The sequence below is a fragment of the Pelmatolapia mariae genome, linkage group LG14, assembly GCF_036321145.2.
Source record: "Pelmatolapia mariae isolate MD_Pm_ZW linkage group LG14, Pm_UMD_F_2, whole genome shotgun sequence".
NCBI lineage: Eukaryota > Metazoa > Chordata > Actinopteri > Cichliformes > Cichlidae > Pelmatolapia > Pelmatolapia mariae.
Genome location: NC_086239.1, coordinates 30,978,207 through 30,995,945, shown reverse-complemented (window position 1 = coordinate 30,995,945; position 17,739 = coordinate 30,978,207). Strand labels below are relative to the sequence as shown.

The 17,739-nt window shown below is 36.9% G+C and overlaps 1 protein-coding gene across 1 annotated transcript in view; it reads right to left on the bottom strand.

The window, feature by feature from the left end:
* The window catches only part of b3glcta (beta 3-glucosyltransferase a), a 70,321-nt gene that overhangs the window by 10,557 nt on the left and 42,025 nt on the right, over window positions 1–17,739 (bottom strand). Inside the window, exons 5-11 of the mRNA XM_063492979.1 lie at window positions 13,930–14,006; window positions 13,173–13,284; window positions 10,474–10,610; window positions 10,257–10,320; window positions 9,247–9,378; window positions 6,571–6,640; window positions 3,596–3,709 (exon numbers count right to left, since the gene is read on the bottom strand). Coding sequence (XP_063349049.1) covers window positions 3,596–3,709; window positions 6,571–6,640; window positions 9,247–9,378; window positions 10,257–10,320; window positions 10,474–10,610; window positions 13,173–13,284; window positions 13,930–14,006 — 706 coding nt within the window. The remainder of the gene's footprint in view (window positions 1–3,595; window positions 3,710–6,570; window positions 6,641–9,246; window positions 9,379–10,256; window positions 10,321–10,473; window positions 10,611–13,172; window positions 13,285–13,929; window positions 14,007–17,739) is intronic.

The window sequence follows — 17,739 nt, the reverse complement described above, 5'->3', positions numbered from 1 at the left end:
CACTATCTACAACGAGGAGGTGGAGATGAGGCGGCTCTCAAGTACGGGGGTTGCATATCAACACCAAACTGCACTGATAAGAGAATAACTTTGCTAGAGAAGGTTGGCTTTTATTCTTCGGAAGGCTCAGATCTGCATCATACTAGTACAAATTTACTAGCAAGTAGCCAGTGGCAGTTTACATCTATACAGCGAGAGGTTGCAAGAGACATCCTTGTTAAAAGTGCTGAGCTGCCAGTAACTGAAGGGAGGCACGGGTCTACACCAGAGCTCTCTCTGAACAACAAGTTTTACCTACAGTGGAGCTAAACTGGCAACAGCCGATGCAGCATCTTATTAAGGTGCAGAACGCGGAGTCTTCGGTGTCACTGTGTGCCGATGGCTATGAGGCTGTAGAATAACTTTTTGCCCAAATGGACTCTGCCTGAAGCAATCAGAAAGGCACCAAAGCAGAGAGTTTGTACCGTTCTTGTAAACTACCCTGGATTGCTTGGTGCATTCTTCAGGTCTATGTACTGTATATTTGTGCACGTTTCCCATTACCATACCCAGTGTGATGCATTCCATAATTCTATAACATTACTATGATTACGTTACATCTGGACAGGTTCTGTCATTGCACCATAGATGCAATGATGAATTAAATACAAATAAGTACGTTTTTGTGCATGCATCTCTAAAAGTTACAAATAATAGATAAATCCTCGATATAAAAATGAAGGACCATAAATAAATTAGCTGAGATATCTTATTTTGCAAAAAAAACAAAAACAAAACAGACCTTATTGCTCACACAGAAATGAAGGACGCTTAAGGATGAAGGTAGATGCAAAGAGTATCGGACTAAGCCATATTGAAAATACTTATCATTTCAATGCACACTACATTGCATTTCATTTATTTATTGTTCTCGGTAGAACAATAAATATATCCATCCATCCATGTGTAGACCAGCTCTGCATCATTTAGCTCAACAACATCCCCTAGTTCCTCCCTTAGGATAAGCTTGGTGTGTTGTTGGATTAAAGACCCTCCTGGGGGATTGCAAGGTTTTCAGTCCACCTGAGGATGTATTTTTCTAGCAGAGAAACCAGGTCTGCCCCAGAGTCTCCTCCCAGTCAATCAAGTCTGGTGCACCTCCTGCGGGAGCCTCCTTTGAGCTTTGTTACTAAGTGTAGCCAGTTGTTGTTAACCGCTGAACATCATCTATGCTACTTATCCTATCCAAGCTCTAAATGTAGATCCAATTGAAACACGTAAACAGGAATTTGAAACAGCTGATGTTTCTCAGAAATGAAAAATTATGCTCAAAAACTGTATTATTTTCATTTGTATGACACTTATCAAAACTTGTGTTACAAAGTGCTTCCCAGAAACACAGAATAAACAAACAAACTAAATGATAAAGCATTTTACATATCAGTCGAAATAGGCCACACACGAGTGTAACATCAAAATAAGAATGAGAATGAGGTGGTTCCATTGTAAAGAATAAATTAAAATTAACACACATAACCTAAAGGTTAAAAGAATAAGATGCAAGTAGGATATAAAATTTATGTTACAATGTATATAAAAAGCCTAATAATACAAATGAGACTAGCAGTGGTTTAACAGAAGACACAGACAAGGCCAGCTAGAGATCTTCAGGCAGATCATTTTACAACTGAGGAGCCCTAGCAGCAAATGCTCAATCACCTTTTGCCTTGAAGCAGTTGGTGGGAACAGTTAATCGTGCCTGAGGATCTGCACCTGAACTAGTTAAGATGGGAACATCACTTTGAGTGTATATTCTGGGGCCAGGTGGTGAAGGACTTTAAAAGTAATAAGTAAAATCTTAAAATCAGTTCTAAAAGTAATGGCAGAAATCTGCTGCAATCTGAAGTCTATTTGGTACTTTCTGATTGATCCCTGTTTAAAGACCACCATAGTAATCTAACCAAGAGAAAATAAAGGCATGAATGACAATCAATGAGTTTCACTAAAATGCAGAAGTGATCATATTTCTTAGATGGCAGTAGCAGGACTGGATGACCTTGCTTATATATGTTTCTTGAGGGTGAGACTAGAATTAAAAAGCACAACCAGGTTTTTGACAGCTGATTTTACATAAACTCGTAAAGGAAAAGGGGGGATTCATACTGGGATGAAGCTTGTGCGACGCAACAATAAGAATGTGTTTAATTTTAGAAAATTTGGAAAATATTTCTTAATATCAGTTCATTTGTAAGACTGGACAGGGTTTTGATTTTATTAGAGTGATAGAACAATGTGTCACTGGCATAGCACTGGAAAAAAACAAATGTGCAGGTCCCAGTACAGACCCCTGAGGGTCTCCACAGTACAGAGTAAGCAGCAATGTGGTCACCGTAGAAAAATTCTGTCTGGTCATCGAAATGTTTTCATTCCAGATACACCTGCTCAGTGCTTTGTCCCCTTGATCAAACTTTTATGGTTTACTGTGTCAAATATTGCAGTTACATCAAGTAAGTAACATCAGAGAAGAACAGTGACTGGTATCAGCAGTTCATCTGTTACCTTGCTAAGCACAAAATCTTTACTGTGGTGTCTGACTAAACTAAACCTGACTAAAAAACTTTTAAACTGTTCAGATGTAATGCTTCTAGAAGCTGTAGACAGACAATTGTCTATACAAGTTTTGTTGTAATACTTTGAAATCGCTCTTTAAGTTTTTCAGTAAGAAGGATTGAGGCCCGATTTTTTGATGAGTGGTTGCACACAGGCTGTCTTTAAATACTCTGGAGAGTGGTCAAAGGACAGAGAACTGTTAAATATTTAAAGTAGAAAACTGTTAAGTATTTAAAGGGGCAGTGACATCCAAAGCTTCAATTAAGCATGTTGGAAAACAGGTAAGTAATTACACAGTACAGCAGGATGGATTTTACATGATGTATACCCATTTTCAAAAAAAAAGAAAAATAAAGAAAGGGAAATGGGTATAGATCTTATAAACAGCACTTGTTCATGAATTAAATGCTTGTAAGGAGTGCGACAGCATAACACTGAAACTGCTACATCGGTGAAATGATTAAATAAACCAACTTTAGGAAACCACCAGCTTTAAAATAAATATTTGGAACAAAGACTAGTCATAAAAAGGTGACCTAGTATTTAAGTCCTGGAGATGGTAGAAGTCACCGGGGGATTATTGGTTAAAGTGGTCAGTAGGTTAGAAAATTATAGTTCTTGGCCAAGAGAAGCTCATATCAAACAGAAGGCACAAAGCCAGTTTTCTAAAAGAAAAATACAAGTGCCTTACAAAAGAAAAACTGCAGCACACTCCTGCTGCCAACTGAGAGGAGTTTTATTCATGTCACTGTTTTACAGTAAATGGATTTTTATGCTGAAAAGTTGAAATACCCACTGACAAAAGTACTCCAGCTCACTCTGGTTCCAGTTCTCCTGAAATGTTGGATTTGAATCACATCCCCTTCATGTGGTGGTGAAAGGTGTATAACTTTTAAGCCTAATTAGCCAGTTCAGCCTGGACCAATATACTAGGCCAGTAAGTGTATCTGTCGGTACAAGTGATGATTGGTGTGATGACAAGTGAGGCTGTGAAAGGATAACTTACCCCTTTCAGTATTTGGAACACCTAAATTAATGGTTGGTATTGAAGGATCAGCATGATCGCTGTAGTACTCCAAAAATAAGGCGTCCTTTTCCCAAGTCTTCTTTATCACTGGCACTAGAGATAGAAGGAGAAAAATCAATACAGTGTTCAGAGTTTCACAACAAGCAGACCTCATGTTCTGTGCAATGTTTTCTGACCAAATGAAAACATTCTGAAATTCTGTATTTTTAAAGTAAATATTTTATTTAGGGAGATGAATCATTAAGGATAGTGAAATGATAAACAATGTTCCCTTTAATCCTTCGACTTTGTTCAGATTAGATTAATTCAGTATGTACCGACACTGTGCTCTTTTTTACTTGGGGAAAAGCCTCTTTTGATTCTGGCTTGGATGACTGGCTTTCAATATTTGATTAGACATATGATTAGTTACACCAAAGTAAATCACAAAACTTTTCAAAGTAACTTGTAAAATAAAGGGTTTCTTCCCTTTACTTTTACATTTCAGAGCTTTGACTCTGGGGATTTTTGTCAGGCTTCAGAAATAATTTAACTTCATTGTGCTTAATGCCCAGTAGCACTGTGAAACCTGCAGCTTTTGGCAGTGGAAAGGTACTGCAGAGAGCAGATTACTGTATCTGTATTTTTCATTCTATTTATATGCTGCATTTCAACTAGCTATCACAGGTAGGATAAGGCACAGTTAGCACCAAGTTGATGACTTAATTCTTGGTGTCAAAGGTCAGCGTTTTCCTCTACATTTTATTAGGATAGGACTCATGAATTTTTGGATATTTGAAAGTTTCTGGGCTGTTTAAGTCACAGAGTATTAATACAGAGAAACACAGGATACCCTGACATCTACAGCAGCATCAGCAGCTCAAGGTTGTGTTCATCTCTCATAAATCATCAAAAATGAATCAAAGTGGCATGTTTAAGATTAAAAGAATAAACCAAAAAACAAAAAAAGTTGTGTTCAGTGCCTGTACAGGTTCTGAACTGATAAGAAACATCAAGTACAATCAAGCTCGAAGTACACATGTATCTTACATTACCACGTTAAACAGCTAAAGCAAACAAGTATATTCCAAAGGCATCATTCAGGTCAGATATTGACTGCTTTAGACAATCATTAGGTTAAAAAGAAAACTTTGAACACAGAGTGAAGCAGCAAACCCAACCTACACATGGATTGCTGTTAAAAAAAGACAACTGTGGCTCTTGAGGATATAAAATGGCATTTTATCAGACAAATGCCACTTAAACTGAAGCACACCAGTACATTAAAACACAGTTAAAGCAGAGACTGTGTTACAAGATGGCATGAGGCTTTGTAGTTCTTAAGAAGTGCTGTAAATATTTCATTAAAAGCAAATGGAAAGATAAAGGTGAATAAATTGTGTATCACAGTAAAAAATACAGTATTATTATACTACACTATCTGCATGTCACATTTCAACTGGCTTTTAAGAAGGGTAACATGCTGTTCTTTAATGTTTTACTTCATTCTATATTTTTGTCAACTCATGTTTACTTTTTATGTTTTGGAGAGAATGAAAGCTATAGAAAACAACAAACTGCATTTATTTGTGTTTCAAATCAGTGCAGAACCACAAAAAAGTCCATGTAAGAACAGAGCTACATACGGATTTCTTTTTGTGGTAGTACAGGCTAGTTCTAGGTGCTACCTTCTTGTTTAGAAATCAATTTTACAATCACAATTTTGTTGAAAGCAAGCCACTTCAACAACCTCCAACAAAGCACAGTACTTTGGAAAATATGTAAGAAAACCGTTCCCACTAAAGGTGGAAACAAACTTGTTTCTCCACCTGAGGCAAAAACACACCGTTGACTACAGCGGATGATGTGTGACCAAATGCCTGAACCTAAGATCAGTGGAGCATTAGGAGGAGCAAACAGTGAATGGAACTAAACTGGTTAAAAAAGCTCAACCCAAAACACAACATGCAAGTTAAATGATGCTAGTTATTGTTAAACTGAAGTGTTAAGCAGTCAGTTATACTTGTAGTTAATGTTTCTAGGAAGAACACTACCCAGGCTACTTTTGTGCTTACAATTAACTTATGCTGTGTTACTGCTATTGCACAACAATGTTGCTGTTGCTGACAACAAGTTTCAATAGGTTCACATTTCTAACTAGGCAATGTGTCATCAGTGATAGTAGCTCATAATTGAAAACACCCGTCTTTTATTGACACTCATAAATGGTGATTGTTGTTCAGTATTTTTTTGTTTATGTATCGTCAGAAATATTGCAAATTTTCTTGCAATATCGTAATATAGTTTTGAGGCTCTATTTCCTCACCCCTAATGAGAGTTCATCCTACAGTATTTCATTGTCTTCGTAATCGCGACAGCTACAGAAGATTAAAAAGCCTGATTGACATCTTAAATTAAACGTGATACACTTTCATGTCTCTTGCTTTACGCAGCTAAGCTAACCTTTGATGTCTGAATCTAATATTCATTTTCATCTTGTCTGCATTTGAAACTGATAATAGCTGCTTGGCAAAGGAAATGTAATTAAGGTAATTAGTGGGATTACTTTTGAGTGACGCCCTTTACATATAATGTTCAATTTGTCTGATCCATCTAAAGTTAATTTGAAATTTGATCTATTGACTTAACCCACAACAGTTTTATCAGTTTAAAAGTGGAGTACATTTACTATAGATAGCTTAATGTTAGGGAGTGCGTGCCAGTAAGTGGCATTGCTGGATGACTGAGCATTTGGAGCAATAGGGGAGACACAGAAAGAAGTATAGCTAAAGGTATTTTTATCAGTCTAGACATAACAGTGATGGAAAGATTTACAGAAAGAGTTTGCTCATACAATACATATAGGTCAAAGGCAAAGCAAATCAATTATGAGAAAGCAAGAGGACAAAAATGTGTGCTGTATAAAGGGAAAATGTTCATCATTTCTGGATTTGGTATAAGAGGGAATGACTCACCTCTTTCACTGTGAAACTTCTTGCATGTTTTCACAGCAACAAATATATCTTCTTTATTTACAGGCTCGCCCTTTGATAAAAATAGGAGACATGAGTCAAAGACAAAAAGCACACATATCACATATAAGTAAACCTGAAGCTCGACATGTATTGCAGCTAAATAGCTGAAACTCAGTTTCCAGGCTATATTAAATGTCCAAGTGATTAGTGGGAGTTCATATCTTTAAAGTGAAATTAGAATTGGATTTTTTCTTTCATATGGTCTAAGGTCATTTGTCCTTCTAGTCGCCTTAGGTTCTCCTTTTGAAACTAAAGACAGACAGTATCTGATAACCGTGCAGCATATTTGAAGGGATGCAGGAATTAATTCAATTTTCATTTGTAGCATCTGTAGTCTCGGAAATGAAAAAACAACAACAAACAAACAAACAAAAAAACCTAAACACATGATGTGAGAGACAGAAAGCAATGAAAGAAAAACGAACATCTAAATGCAATTTGGCAATTTCTGTCTCAAAAACAATTCACTAAATCACCTTCAGACAGAGTGCATTAAAAATGTATGCCACATTAAAAACATCAACAGCTGCTGAACAAACTGCTACTTTTTCAACAATATTAATGAAACAAAATGCTACGTAATGTAAAGATCTCTTGTGCCGTGAAGCCTGAGCTACAAATACAAACTAAAAGACACACAAGGTACATTTAAATATTAATGGAGAAAAGAGATTCTTTGCTTTTTTACGTAATGCATAAAATGTCAGAAACGAGTGAAAAATGCTCGTCACAATCTGAGCAGAGCTAAAAGTGGCCTCTTCAAACGGTCTTTGAGCGGTCCAAAACATAACCTATTTTTCACAATAAAAAATACAGACACACATACACAAAAAAGGAAAAAAAACAGACCTTAAGGATGCTAAGATTTTGTTTATTCTGGGTCTCACGCCTCCCAATCAGTTTTCTTCTCAGGCTTCGTTGTTATTCGTTGGCCTGTCTTACTAATTTTTTTGAAAATGACTGTTGTAGGGTGGGAATTTGAACAATCTTCTGCCCTGAAATGTTTAGCATTTTGATAGAAACCGCTCTACAATAAGTTTAGTTATTGCCTGAAATAAAAACAACAGGCTTTGCTGTCATTGCCACTTTGGTTGTAATCATTTTGCCCTCTTAAATCTGCCTCTCGAGGCTACTGATTCTTTTGTCGACGCTGCAGCCGAGTGCTGCTCTTAAGCCACTTGCCGATTTGTCTCACAACTGTTTCGTTCACTGTCCGATTACGATACATCCCCTCCTGTTCTGTCTGAATGGAAACTTCTCCCTGAATACTTATTAAACCTGTGACCTTCACGTTTCTCTGCCGGCTGCTTGGCTTGTTGTCCTGTTTTCTGTTTAAATGAATGTCTTTTTATGAGGATGCCGTGGAGAGGGAGGTAATAACCACATGAATATAAATCTGACAGTTTGCACTGAAGCAAACATGTACCAGACTCAAGACCACAAATGCACATACACTATGTGATTTGAATAACAAATGAAAAGATCAGATTCAATTTTTGTTTTTTCTGTCAAAACCAGGAGGGAAAATCATGAAAAATTAAAATGGAAAAACTCAGAAATGGGACACTCTCAGCAGCAAGCTCTGGCATCTCAAATTCAACTCGCCTCACCTTCTCCACAAACCTCGAGTCGCATCCACCCCAAACAATCACTTCTTACTAGTATTACTGATCAATTTATGGTGTGTGTGAAACCAACTGCTGCAGGCTAAAGAATGTCATACCCTTCTAATAAGTTCACAAACCAAACTTCTCTCAGCTTGAGCAAACATCATAAATACACTGGAGATCCTGTGGAGAATTTTGCTTAGAATTCAGCACAGCATAGTCAGTTACAGCAAATCTAACCAACACAAAAAATCTACCCCAGCAAGTATGATTAAGCTTCAGTAGGAATTCTACTGACCTTACTTACATTCTGACCTAATCAATTTTTTTTTCCATTAGTTACACCCACTCACTGGCTCCCACTCAGATACAACGAAAAATAAAAAAATGTCCTAATGGAAGCTTATAAAGAAGACCAAAACTGCTTTCGTGTTTTGCATGTTTCCCCAGTGCAAAATTTAGGCGGTAGAAATATCTGCTGCAGATTCATGACACAATAAATGTGCGTGATGATTTATGTTTCAATGACAAATACAGCAAATATTCAAATATAATGCAAGCGTTCAGGTTAAGACACAGATAGAGCAATGTGTGAGCTTGAAAAAAGGCATTGCATTGTGATGTTTGACATTTGACATTAAATACATAGAACAATATTTAGATATAAAAAGAAAATGCAGAATAAAACATCTGATTTGAATTTGGAAACAAACTGAAAGGATGTTGCTTCGCAGTTGGCTGATGTCTAAATTAATTTGGCAAAACAAATGAAAGACTTCCGTCTTTTCTGGTTGCACAGTATGCGTAATAAAAGCAGTACTTCACCGTGAAATGCCAGCGTGGCTCGGATTCAACCTTGGGCATGAGGGCCATCATACATCATTACATGACTGCCAATATCTCACAGTGAACCATCCTCTGTTTTGTGCTGTCATTTAATTTTGCTCCCTGTCCATTTCCTGGGAATTGAGGACAATCAAACTGATCCAAATACAGAGCAGATACTCACACACAGTGGAGGCTTTTTGCTCACAGTGGTTGCACAGTGGCTGGCCTGGGGAGAGTCCTCTGGCACAGTACACAGCTCAGGAACTGCAGTGAGTTGTGGACCCTTCCCATTGTCCCAGATATACAAGGCAACCTGAAAAAATCCAGAATCATGTGGTCAAGCTTATGAGTTAAGGACAGAACGCAATCCTTAAGACATTAATGACTGATTCAAAACATAAACATGTGCTGCTTTTTGTATTATTATTGTATTATTTTATATTATAATAAAAAGAACAGTTTAGAAAATTCCAGGAGCATATTCACTATTTAAGCCGAATAACAAAAAAGATTAAGAAGAGGAGCGAGTAGAGCAGACTTGAGAACTGGTGAGTATTACTGCATTTCTGAAGAAGAAAATCTGGGTTTCAAGTTAAATATTCTGCATGGAGAAGACAGAGATGTTACAGAGCAAGAATGTGTCATGAGATGCGACAGCTAGTGCTGTCTGGAACTGTCTAAAGTAGCAGAAAAATACAGAAACTGTAAACTTACCAGCAATGAACTGCTGCAATTCATGCAACATATTACATGTACAATAATATTTAAAGCACACATTTCATTAAACAAAAAAAAGAAAACTCAGAATTCTATATTTTTTTTATATAAGGTAGGTAGAAGGTGTAATATTTCTACTCAACTGAAAGAGATCTAACGGAACCACCTTTTTTCAGACTGAGCCAGATAAGTCTGATGTTGTGTTTACTCAACAAAATCCCTAGACGCCTCTCTGGCTGAATTTCAGTGATAAAAAAAAATAAGAGCCTCAATACAGCACCATGACAATTCTCCAAAGTAATGAGATTTCACTTCAAGGTTAGATGAATTTCATGCCTTGCTCTTTTTGCGCAAATAAATTATAATGGGCTGGCATTGACTTGAGAGTGAAAAAAGCTGTTAGAAAATGGTTGCAAACCAGTAGGCTCGTGATCTCACTCCATACAAAACTGCATGACTTGCATAGTATCTTACCTCATGTTTAAGGTCAATAGTGAAGTCAGATTTAAGTGGCTCCTCTTTCACCTTCTTTGCAAGCCTAAAATAATAAATAAGATTTTGAAATCAAACACACAGCAAATAAATAGTAAATACATAAATGTATGTGTAAATATACGTGATAGTGATGTAACCTTATTTTCTGAAGCCTGTATGACGAATTCAGTTTTACAGATTTATTGCACATACTCACCGAACAACTAGGGGGATGCTTAAGGCCCAAGAGGCAGCAAAGTCTGGATATTTAAAGATGGAGGGGTTCTCTGCAAAGGCATAATGATGGATGATGGTCGATTCCTCATCAAAGAGGGGCTTACCCAGAAACCACTCCTGATAAATAAGTTTAAGAGACACATTTCACCATGTTACACTTAAAAAGTTTTTATTGTTTTTCCCCATTAAAATGCTGTGAAACATCATGAAAAGAAAAATTTGCACTTGTGGCCTAATTTAATTTTCACACTGCACTTGTCAGAAAATCTTTGAAATTATTTTCAGTGAATAGGTTTGTTGCTAACTGGGGAAATAATTAGATTTCTTCACTGAACGAAGTTCAAAGATGACAGATATTGTAGCTACAAAGGCTCTGATCATGGTTCTTGACATATCTGGTGGAAAAAGAATAATCTGACAGTTTTAGAAAATCCCCCTAGAGCTGTAGTAGATCGAGTTAAAAGGAATTGTCCGACAGTTCAGTAAACATATTCATGCTTCTGATGTAGAATTGTTAGGAAGATCAACACCATCCTCTCATATCTTTACAGTAAAGTTAGCTGCCAGTTAGCTTATCTTAGCACCACCAGGCCTAAACCCCTGCTGCAAATCCTGCCTTTCATAACGGTTAAAAAGTTCCTTCGTGAAGTTTCCACTTTTTTGTGTTGAGTTTTATGCTCACTGTGAACATGACTTGTGTAAAGGTGTTTCTAATATGTAATTTGAAACATTAATATAAATAAGACAGACCAAACTGGGATGCGTCTAAACCAGAATGTCAATGCTGTAGTAGCTTAACCAACTCATGATCCATCATAAATCACAAATTACTGTGATTTAATTAATGTGTGCGAAATATAAAGAAAGTGACATATTTTGATTGGCTGTATTGCAAAATATAATGAGAATGGGGCTCACAAACCCAGGCCACAAAGTAATCTGATTGATCACCTAATAAAAGGATTGAAGAGTATTTTGATTACATGGTCAGTAGTAACAATGGCCATAAAAAGCATGAAAATATGCATCAGAGTAGCACTGACTATATTTCTTCTATTAGCATAATGGAGATAAGAAGACCCCAACCCAACCACGCCTTTCCAATGTGGGAGTCAACCATTAGGACTACTCCATGATTATGACCAATAAGACCATGATCATCAGGAATACATGTGGTGGGCAACATGTGTGGCAAAGCAATATTTCAAGGAATAAATATAATTTGGTGTTTCTCTCGTTTTGTGCACGAAAAATGTATTTTATTTTAACAAGTTTGCTAAATGGTTAGTTCTGAATTTTATTCAGTACATCAGGAGTGGAAAAGTGGTGAAATTTAAATTCTAAGTAGTGTTTGTGAAGGTTGTGCTGTGAAAATGGAAATGTCTCTAAAATGACAAATATGGCATTAACCTTCAGCAGAGTATGTGTGAAAACCCACTAGGTCATTGCATGTAAGCTTCACTAAAATCTGACCATCACTCAACAGTAGCAGGAGTAGCAGTCCTTGGGAATGGTAGATGGATGATAGAGTGGCTACAGTCTGTTTAATTAAACACTTGCTTTTCTTTATTCAAGCCCAGCAACTGGTGATCACAGGCTAGTGCGCTCTTGGTGACGGTCACAACCCTGGATATTATCCCAGTTGCATCAGGAAGGCCATGCAGTATAAAATCTGTGGCAAATCAACATGCGGATCCAGCCACTGAGACAACCCCGGTAAAGACAACCCTCAGTAAATAAGGGAGCAGCCAAAACTACCTTCTTCTCTTCTTTGTTCGATTTAGTTTATCAAATAAATACACAAATTGCAACTACAGTATATCACAAGTTGCACTGTGTTTAATTACTGTCATGCTCTGGCGCCTAACTGGTTGAAGTTAATTGGAAAGTGGCAACTCATTTTTGTGAGGAGCCTTCGCTGCTTAAAACACTCTGATATGAAATCCAATTTTGTGACTTAACATGAGGCTGACCCCACTAAGCTATAACACCTGAGAGAGAAGAGTTTGCCTTTGGGCATGTTGTAATGAATCAAGTCATCAGGACGTTGTATCTGTTGCTGGCTTCGCTTTAGGATGAATTTGTAGAGATGCGTTCAATAATGAAACCGATCCCTAAGTTGGAACTGAAATCCCACGCAGGGTGGAAATTGCCTTTTATGACAATCCAAGGGCACAGCAAAGCGAACTTCTTACAAACAGCTTAAATCTAAAAAACAAATGTTAAAAATGTGCCACAAATTTGTGTTATTTAAATAATTCATAAATGAAGAACTGAAGGAGAAAGTTATTTTGCTGAGCTCAACTAAGAGAAATGACACTTCCAATGCATGAATTTCTGGAGTGCTCATTCAATATTTATACTTGGCATACTCCACCAACCCATATAGATAATTTCATGAGTGGAGGGACAGGCCTTAAATTAGGTCTACAGCTGAGACTGGAGTGACATATCTGACAGGTTACGCTGTGAGCTGGTGGTGCTCAGTGCAGCTCGACTGTTGCAAAGAAGCTGCAGCCAACCTGATACTGTATCTCATATAACTGAAGCAATGATCAGCTAAGCTGGAATGAAAACAGGAAGCTTTGGTCTCACTGATGAATTTCTTAAAAAGCAAGAGAGAAAGCAATGAGAGAGAGAAAGACAGATGTAGAATAGGAGAAAATATTTTACGCTTACTTTATTTTTGTCAACTTTTGCAAGGACTTTGATGAGGGCAATCAACTTCACGTTTGTTTCTTCCTCAAGAAATACAATCCACGAAGAGTTTTTCCCAAAGGAACGCGATAAGCTAAGGACACACATGCAGGCAGAAATATATAGAGTTAAATAATAAAAACATTTCACTTTAGTCTAGTCTGAGGAGATATCTGCGGCTGAGGCTCCTGACCCAGTCAGATCAAAGCAGTCACAACATTTTCCCCAGAGGACAGAAAGACAAAAAAACAACACAAGCACACTGAGTTCTTTCAGGGAGGAAAGTCTTTCTATATAATGGTCTGGGAATATTCTATGCTACAAGTCTATGCCATGGATGATGAGGACACATTTAGATGCTATTACACACCTCCCCAAAACAATCATAAGACATATTTTTGATTTTTAAAAAAGCTCAGGCATCCAGACAACTGAAGCTAATGCCTTTATCATGCTGTTCATACCACTGAATACCTGTTGTCACACCTACATGCACATTAAGAAGGTATTTATCATAAAATGAAGCAATAAATCACCGTTACTGTGTTAGTAATGGCTTCTGCACAAATGTGGCAACTAAATGTCCTCAAAACATAAAAATTTACCTTCAAAATTTCAAATTTACACAGTGGAAATTGACAGAAGACAGTGTTTCTCATATGCAGTCCTCAGCACAAAGCTGAGTTGTGTTAACTGTTTGTTAATTACACCCAATCATTACCAGTTCAGGGATACTTACTAAGGCAGCAGAGGAAGGATGCTCCAGTCGCCTTCATTTTCTGATAAACTGTGAAGAAGCAAAACCACCGGTGGTTTCTGAAAGAAACAATACACAAGCGACAGATAAGAATTTCCATTCCCTCCATTAGTAGATTTTTTTTTATGTTCTATGTAAGTTTCATAAGACTTATGTCTCTTGTTATTTAACATGTTTCCTTTATATTTTTATGTTTTAGCTGATTTCTTTCACAGTTGTGTGAAAGTTCTTGAGATATCCCTCATTTCTTTATATTTTAGTTAGAAAACAATTCAGCAACTTGTTCTTTATTCTTTAACACAGTCTGAACTCTCTTAGACAGGCTTTCTTGAAATTTCTTTAGGTAGTCTTCAGGAACAGTTCTTCAGGCTTTTTGATGGACATTCAAAGCTCTTGTTTGGATATTGGCTGCCTTTTGTTCTATTCTCTTTTAAGATGATCCCACACTGCTTCAATAATAATGAGGTCTGGGCTCTGGGGAGGCCAGTCCATGATTGATAGGTTTCCATTGTGTAGTTTTTGTTTTGTTTTTTTTGTTTGTTTTTTTTTTTGGGGGGGGGGGGGGGGGGGGGGGGGGTGTTGTACTGTATTGGCAATTTAACGTGCATGTCATGCTGAAAATTTGTGTCAAAAAGTTGTCAATCAGATGCTTTCCACATGGTATTGTATGATGGATCAAAATTTGATTTCTGTTTTTACAGTTTTTTGTGTTTATAATTCCGACAATTACAAACCCCATCACCACTGGATGAAATGCACTCCCAGATGCCCTTAGACACTCACTTTTGGATATCTTTCTTCATATTCATATTCTCTTCATATTAATGACAATTTGAACCAAAAATTTCACTTTTTTCCATTGAGACATTTCTGATGAGGCTTCGGCAAACAGTAGATGGATCAACTGACGGGTCAGATTTATCTCTCGGGTCCCGTAAAAGGTGTTTGGTGGATTTTTTCCTATTTCTTAAGGGCATGACTTTCAGGTACTGTTCACCTGATGTAGTTATTTTTTTTAGATCTTCCACTTCTTCTTTTGTCCTCACCTGTGTTTTTTTTTCTTTTAAAAAAGGCACACTACACTATATGCCACATTTTTCTGCTAATACCTTTTTCAGGATCACTTTATTGGTGCAAAAATACATTTTTTTGCCTGTCAAACTGTATTATCTTTGGTATTTTTCATAGATTCAGCCAAAGAAATGGGAACAAATGTGTTTTTGGCACAGGCTGCAAGTAACAAAATGCCTAAAAATACTATTTCAAATTGGCTCTTTGCTAAGTTGTCTGTTATGTGTAGAAACAACATGAGTGGCTTTTTTATGTCTAAATGATTCATAGGTCAGCATTAAGTGGATTAACCAAAAAAAAAGAGAAAATGGTCAGGTACTAGTAGTGAACCGAAAATAAATGAAAAAGCATCCAATGTCCAAAGACAAACTTTGAATACTTTCAAAAAGAGAACTCTTGCTTAAGACCAATTACAAGAAAGTCTAGCTCCTTAGATGCTAAACATGAAAAACTAAACTGTGCATTACCAGCTTTGCATAATACTGTACTGTGTACAATTCTGCAAATCAGACTGGTGTGTTTTACTGTTCTGCACAGCACAGCTACTGTTTACTATTAATTTTAGTAAATCAATAAGTAAGTCAATGATTTCACAAAAATATTGTCACTTTGATGAATGCATTTGTTAAACTACTCTGTTTATAATTGGGTTTTTCAAGTATCTGGGTTGTGTTGCACATGTAAAACCTCTCATCATATTTTCATGAATCTAGATATGCTCATTAGAATATTCCAAATGAAATCATCATGCTGAAGCACGTAAATGAACATCAGGTTTTCCCAACAACGATCGTGAGAAATCAGGATATCAGAATGCATGTCTTTCTGTCTTTTGAGATGGTCACTGTATCAGATCAGTTGATTGTGGCATTAGAAAAAAACATGACGAAAAAAACTATAAAACTAAGTCCAGAGCTGCTGCTGCTGCTACTTCCTGTCCTTACACTAAAATATATACTTAGATAAGAAAGAAATAAACAAGAACAGGATATTTCAGGATGCGTACAGTGCCTACAATCCCTTCTAAATAAAAATTTCCTTTTGAGCGTCCAGAGCTGAGAAATTGTGTGAGGACTGTCTGAGAGAGCCAATGTTTCATTTCACACTGTGAGGAAAACAAAGCAGCAGAGCGTAAGACCCCGTGGTTCATTACAGCATGGTCCACTCATCATGCAGGAAGTCAGGGAGAACAGTCTCCTCTGAGTCGTTCTGTCTAGCGGCAGCATGTTTGATTTAGCTGATGAGACCGACACTGTGTATACATATTAATCCTTATTAGTCAGCTGAGGTATATTATCTCTAACCAAATTACACACGTTTACTCTTAAAACGATCACACCTCTGACGTCTGCCATGTTCTATTAAACTGTTCTCTGCTTAACATTTACATCATTGGTGTTCCATGAAAAAATAAAGGGGAAAAAATAAAATCAAAGACGCATCATCCTCAGATAATAATGTAAATTCAAAACAAGGGCTTTTTCTTCAAAGAGCTATCGACATTCTTTTGATAAAAGAGGCATTCAAGAAGACCAGAGAGATAGTTTTATAGCAGTTGGGTGCGAGCTGCAAACTGCTAATCAACAGATAAGAGTCAGTCCTCACGAGGACATGAACAGGACACTGATTGCTTGCTGACTAGGAAGATAATGGGGGTCAGTGGGACCTGGCTGTAATACAGTCATAGGAAGCTTTAACCAGTAAGGGCTGGAGGAGAGAAAAAAGATCCAGCAGCCACCTGTAAAAATAAGGACTGCAGTTCCAATCCATTTTTCATATAAAACAAAATTTTCATCACTGTGGCTTCTTAAACGCATGAATTGCTATTACAGTGATGAACAGGAAAGCATTAAAAACATGCATATTACACTACTGCTGGTAAAGGTTTTAGTTTAATCGCATTTTGCTGTAGTCTCAGCGCGTTTCTGTGGATATAAGCATTGGCTAAATGACAAAAACACTATAAATGTAATGTGAATTTTCCCAGAAGGCAGAATGTCAGACTGTAGAAACATGGGCTGTGAACCGACACAGAATGCACAAGTTCCTGTGCGTAAATCAGTGCCACACAACCTTTAGGAGTCCAATGAGGATAAAACAGAAATATCAGAAAGTTTCCAGTTAACTGACCCTGAAACTTCACATAATTAGAAAAACAGTGTCAGCTTTTAATTATTTAATTATCTAAAACAACATTTTGCCTACATCCAAACTTCATTTCCAAAACGATCCAAGGTTATCTCTTTACTGCATTGTCATTGCTGTGTTTGTCTGTCTCAAAAAACGATTTATAGATATTTTCATGACATTTAGTTTTCTGTTCCACAGAACTGTATACATCTATAAAATAACAATAAACAGCAAAAGTACAATCTTAGCAAGTCTTTTTGGCTTTGATGGCTTTCCTTCAGTGTTTCTATAACACCCTGTAAGACTGTTAGAATTATAAGATTTTCTGTGATGTGTCTTGGAGGTGTGACTGTAGACATAGACAGCTGGTTATAACTTATGTTTGGCTTTGGATGATAGGCTGGCAGACAGTAATATCAATTGGAGTTTACATTTTATCCATGCTATTCGAACACCTTTTCTGCTTTTGTTTTGGCATATTTTTTTATTCTGACAGCAATTCAACAAAACAGGATCCTGCAAAACAGAAAAGCAGCTTTCACAAAAACTGGCACTTGATGATTTTAAGAGCTATTCTAAATGAAAATATTT